The sequence below is a fragment of the Terrapene carolina genome, unplaced genomic scaffold (genome assembly GCF_002925995.2).
Source record: "Terrapene carolina triunguis isolate 2854851 unplaced genomic scaffold, T_m_triunguis-2.0 Scaffold26101, whole genome shotgun sequence".
In the NCBI taxonomy this organism is placed as follows: domain Eukaryota; kingdom Metazoa; phylum Chordata; order Testudines; family Emydidae; genus Terrapene; species Terrapene triunguis.
Window position 1 is genome coordinate 1 of NW_020690452.1, and position 5,404 is coordinate 5,404.

General features: G+C 70.8%; 1 protein-coding gene across 1 annotated transcript; it reads left to right on the top strand.

Annotated features, from left to right (window-relative positions):
• Positions 1-1,964: 1,964 nt before the first annotated feature.
• Positions 1,965-5,113, top strand: IDH3G (isocitrate dehydrogenase (NAD(+)) 3 non-catalytic subunit gamma; the record flags this gene model as incomplete). Its single annotated transcript, XM_029914012.1, has 8 exons — positions 1,965-2,127; positions 2,478-2,575; positions 2,695-2,807; positions 3,618-3,678; positions 3,937-4,069; positions 4,556-4,689; positions 4,783-4,885; positions 4,967-5,113. Coding segments are annotated over exons 2-8 (750 nt in total), but the record flags the coding sequence as incomplete, so codon positions are not given.
• Positions 5,114-5,404: the final 291 nt, after the last annotated feature.

Below are 5,404 nucleotides of genomic sequence, written 5' to 3' on the forward strand. Positions count from 1 at the left end.
CCTCCACTCCAGACCCCGGCCCCGCCCCCTCTCTGGCTCCACCCCCAGACCCCGGCCCCGCCCCCTGTAGCTCCACCCCCACAGCGCGGCCACGCCCCCAGACCCCTAGATCCCCGGCCACGCCCCCTCTGGCCCCGCCCCCACAGCGCTACCGCCCCCCCGCCCGGCGCCCCGCGGTGGCTCCCAGGGGCGGGGGCGGGGTCCGGTACCTCTGGCCCCGCCCAGCGCCGCCGCCGCCAGGAGCAGCGCGATCCCCGCCAGCGCCATCGCCGCCCGTGGCCGAAGAACCGGGGCCACCGCCGCGGAGGGTGTCGGGAAAGCGCCTTCCGCCGCCAGCCAATCAGCAGCGCCCCCCAACGCGCCACGTGACCCAGAGCGGACGTGGCCTTAGCGCTCCCGGGGAGAGAAAATGGCGGCCGGGATTTATCTAGCGCGGGGCGGAGCGAGAAGGGACGCTGGGTGACCACGGGGCCTGCGCCGAGCTAGCGCTCGCGAGATTTCCACGGAGATTCAGGAATAAAATGGCCGCCGAGACTTATTTTGCGTACCCGCGAGTGAGAAAAGGCGCGGCCCCATCAGTGCGCACGTGCGCTCCGCCTTCTCGCGAAGCCTCCCTACCCATCACAGACACTTCCAGGGACAAAATGGCCGCCGAGACTTATTTGCCCCCGAGGAGCGAGAAACAAGCCAAAGGGCCGTCAATGCGCATGCGTCTCTCAGGACGTCTCGAGATAACCCCCAACCTGATGATACAAAATGGCCGCCGGGATGTATATGGCGCTGACGACTCGCGGAAAATAGGCGCGGCATTGCCTCATTGCGCACGCCAGTTTTCCTCAGCGAGACGTCGCGAGAATTCCAGGTCGGAGCTCTCGCGGGATTTCGCTGACTAGTTCTCGCGGGAGCGGGCGCGCGTTGGTCCCGCGTCTCTGCCATGGCTGCGGCTCTGATGGCGACGAGGCAGCTGTGGAGAGTGGCCCTGCTCGCGCCCCGTCCGGTGAGCAGGGGCGCGCGGGGGGGGCCTTCGGCGGGAGGACCGGCCGGCGGGCCCGGCTCAACTCGCGGGGGAAGCTCCTGATTGGATGAGAGGGAGTGGAATGGCGGGGCAGGGTGGCGCAGCGGCCTCCTCATTGGACAGGACGCCGGAGGAGGGCGGGACAAATCAGGAGTCGAGGCTATGATTGGCTGCGTCTGGAGAGGGGGTGGGCCCACCAGCTTTGATTGATTGGGCGAGGATGGAAATGGGCGGGGGGAGAGTCAGAGGCTTTTTTCTGATTGGACTACGCGTAGGGGATGGGTGGGGCTTGATCGATCAGAGCGGAGCTGATTGGTTGAGACGCCTGAAGGGGGCGGGAAAGAGGCACTTCCAAAGAGTGGGGCGGGGCCAAGCTGGTGAGTTTCTTTCGATTGGTCTTCGTCACCTGCGGTTGTTGCTGATTGGGTCGGCTTCCCCGAGTGGGCGGGACACAGCGAAGCGGCCGGTTCTGATTGGCTGCGGCTCCCCTGAGCCAGCGGGGGCGGGGGATGGAAGGGGGTGACCTCGCTCAGCCCCGCAGAGGGCGCTAGAGAGACGCCAATCCCTGGGGCCAGTTCCCAGCATCCTCTGGGGCGAGCAAGAGTGACCCCCGCCCCTGAGCTGGGGAAAGAACCCAGGCGTCCGGGCCCCCCCCCCCCCCGGCTCTAACCTGCCCCCCTTGTTCTCCCCCAGGTGCCGGGAGCCGAGCGGAGGACCATGACGTCAGTGAGTCCCCCCCGGCCCCCCGCTCTGCCCGTGGGCGGGGCTTGGCGAGCGGGGCGGGGCCGGCTGCGGGGTCGTGACCCCCATCCCCACGGAGGGACACGCCCGGTCGGCCTGGGGAACTCCCTGCCGCAGGACGCTAGGCGGCCCCACGGCTCCCTGGGGGGCAGGATGGGGGGGGCTGGCTGGGAATGGGTCAAGGATTGGGGTGACCTGGGGGTACCGTGGCCTGTGGGCTTAGCTTCAGACCCCTCCCCCGAAGGAAGGGGGTGTCCCGGGGGGGCCCCCGTCCCCCACGACCCAGCCTCCTTCCCACTGAGCTGTACTAACCCCCTTCTCTCCCCCCCCCCCCCGTCTGTGCATCCTGCGACCCACAGCACACTCCCATCGTGAGTACTGTTCCCAGACTGCGGGGTACAATGGGGGGCCAGTGGGAGGGAAGGAGGCAGGTTCAGGCGGGGGTGGGGGGCTGGGAGCCCGGACTCCTGGGTTCTCTCCCTGCCTCTGGGAGGGGAGTGGTGGCTGGTGGTTAGAACAGGCGGGGGGGGGGGGGGGGGGGGCCCCCGGCCCGGGGGCGCGGCGCAGGGGGGGGGGGGGGGGCGGGGGGGTTACAGCAGGGGGGCTGGGAGCCCGGACTCCTGGGTTCTCTGCTCAGGGAGGGGAGTGGGGGCTGGGGGGTTAGAACAGGGGTGCTGGGAGCCCGGACTCCTGGGTTCTCTCACACCGCCTCTTCCCGCAGCCTCCTCCTGCGAAGTACGGGGGGCGTCACACCGTGACCATGATCCCGGGTGACGGCATCGGGCCGGAGCTGATGCTGCACGTGAAGGAGGTGTTCAGGTAGGGGGGGGATGGGGGCAGCTGCCCCCTGTGCTGACCCAGAGAGCGTGGAAACCCAGCCAAGGGTCTAACTCCCCTCCCAGAGAACCCAGGTGTCCTGTCTCTCTCCCCTCCCCCAGGCAGGCCTGCGTCCCGGTGGACTTCGAGGAGGTCCGGGTGAGCTCGGACGCGGCGGAGGACGATATTCAGAACGCGATCATGGCCATCCGGCGAAACCGCGTCGCCCTGAAGGGTTTGTCCCGGTGCTGGAGGGGTCCCCGGCCCCGCCCCCAAGGGGTCCCCGGCCCTGCTGTGGCGAACTGGGCCTGTTCTCAATGTGGTGGTTGAATGCTGGGTGGGGAGTGTGGGCCGGGGAAGGTTGCAGGGGGGTTTGGCTGGGGGGCTGCATTGGGGGATGGGAGACGGGCCTGGAGGGACCCAGGAGGGGGCTGGGGCCAGGTGACACCTCTGCCCGGGAATTGAACAAAGGTTGGGGGAGGAGCTGGGGGGAGGCTGGGTGAGACGCTGGAGGGAGTTGGAGTTTCAGGAGCTGGCTGGTGGAATGGAGGGGAGCCTAGACGGGGCTCTGCCCCCCCAATGGGGCTGTGGTGCCCTGGGACCCATAGATGGACCTCATTGGGGGGGGGGGGGGGGGCCTGTTATCTGTGCCTGCAAGACCTGTCTTGGGCCGTATTCCTGTCGTCTAAATAAACCTGCTGCTTTACTGGCTGGCTGAGAGTCGCGGGGAATCGCAGGAAGCCGGGGGTGCAGGGCCTGGTGTCCCCCCACACTCTGGGTCCCCTGCCCCACCCCCGAGGGGTCCCCTGCCCCGCACTTTGGGTCCCCTGCCCCGCCCCCGAGGGGTCCCTGGGTCCCCGGCCCCCTGCCCCGCACTGAGGGGTCCCCGGCCCCCTGCCCTGCCCCCACTGAGGGGTCCCTGGGTCCCCAGCCCCCTGCCCCCACTGAGGGGTCCCTGGGTACCCAGCCCCGCACTGAGGGGCCGCGGGGTCCCCGTCTGGTCTGGGTTCCTGCGTTCGGGGATTAACTCGTTTCTGGTTGACAGGAAACATTGAGACCAACCACAACCTGCCCCCGTCCCACAAATCCCGGAACAACATCCTGCGGTGAGCGGGGCTACGTGCCGGGGGGTGGGGGATGGGAGTGAGGGGCGCTTGCGGAGCTTGGGGGGGCCCCGGGTCGGGAGTGAAGGGCGCCGGCGGAGCTGGGGGGAGGCTGTGGTTTGGGATTGAGGGGCGCTTGCGGAGCTTGGGGGGGCCCCGGGTTGGGAGTGAGGGGCGCTTGCGGAGCTTAGGGGGAGGCTGTGGTTTGGGAGTGAGGGGCGCCGGCCATCCCGGGGGGGGCTCTGACCCTGTCCCCCCCAGCACCAGCCTGGATCTCTACGCCAACGTGATTCACTGCCAGAGCCTCCCGCGGGTGCTGACGCGGCACCGGGACATCGACATCCTCATCGTCCGCGAGAACACGGAGGGCGAGTACAGCAGCCTGGAGCACGAGGTGCCGCCCTGGGGCCCCGCCCCCCGGGAGCCCCGCCCCTACCCCGCCCACCCCCTGGGGTCCTGCCCCTGGGAGCCCTGCCCCTGCCCCGCCCACCCCCTGGGGTCCTGCCCCTGGGAGCCCCGCCCCTGCCCCTGCCCACCCCCTGGGAGTCCCGCCTCTGTCCCCCGGGAGTCCTGCCCCTGGGAGCCCCGCCCCTTCCCCTGCCCACCCCATGGGAGCCCCGCCTCTGTCCCCTTGGGGTCCTGCCCCTGGGAGCCCTGCCCACTGCCTGGGAGGTCCACCCACCCCCTGGAAGCCCTGCCCCCAGGAGCTCCCGCCCAGCCCCTGGGGGCCCCAGCCCCCCTGGGATCTGTGCTCACCTGGTGCCTTGGCTCCACCTTGGGCCCTGCCCCGTTTGGGAGGGGAAGCCTGAGCCGTGCCCCTCCCCTCCGTGGGGCTCAGGTCTCCGCCCCCCACGTCCTGACCCCGCCCCCTGCCCCGCAGAGCGTCTCCGGCGTGGTGGAGTGCCTGAAGATCATCACCAAGGCGCGGTCCCTGCGCATCGCCGACTACGCCTTCCGGCTGGCCCGCGACACCGGGCGCGCCAAGGTCACCGCCGTGCACAAGGCCAACATCATGTGGGTGCCGGGCCGCGGGGTCTGCGGGCTGTGGGGGGCTGTGGGCGGGGGCTGGGCAGGGGGTCGCTCACCCCCCCTTCCCCTCCCCCGCAGGAAGCTGGGCGACGGGCTCTTCCTGCAGTGCTGCCGGGAGGTGGCGGGCGGCTACCCGGAGATCGCCTTCGACAGCATGATCGTGGACAACACCACCATGCAGGTGAGAACCCTGGCGTCCGGGCCCCCCCCCCCCCCGCCCCGGGAGAGAACCCCGGCGTCCTGACCCCCGCTCTCCCCCCAGCTGGTGTCCCGCCCCCAGCAGTTCGACGTCATGGTGATGCCCAATCTCTACGGGAACATCGTGAACAACGTGTGCGCAGGGCTGGTCGGGGGCCCGGGGCTGGTGCCCGGCGCCAACTACGGGAGGGACTTCGCCGTCTTCGAGACCGTGAGCGAGGGGGGCCGCAGGGGGGAAGGGGGGGGCGCAGGGCCGGGGGGGGGGGGGGCGGGGGGGGCGGGGGGGGGGGGTGCCGCCCGGGGGGGGGGGGGGGGGGGAGGCCCGGACGCCAGGGTTCTCACCTGCATGGTGGTGTTGTCCACGATCATGCTGTCGAAGGCGATCTCCGGGTAGCCGCCCGCCACCTCCCGGCAGCACTGCAGGAAGAGCCCGTCGCCCAGCTTCCTGCGGGGGAGGGGAAGGGGGGGTGAGCGACCCCCTGCCCAGCCCCCGCCCACAGCC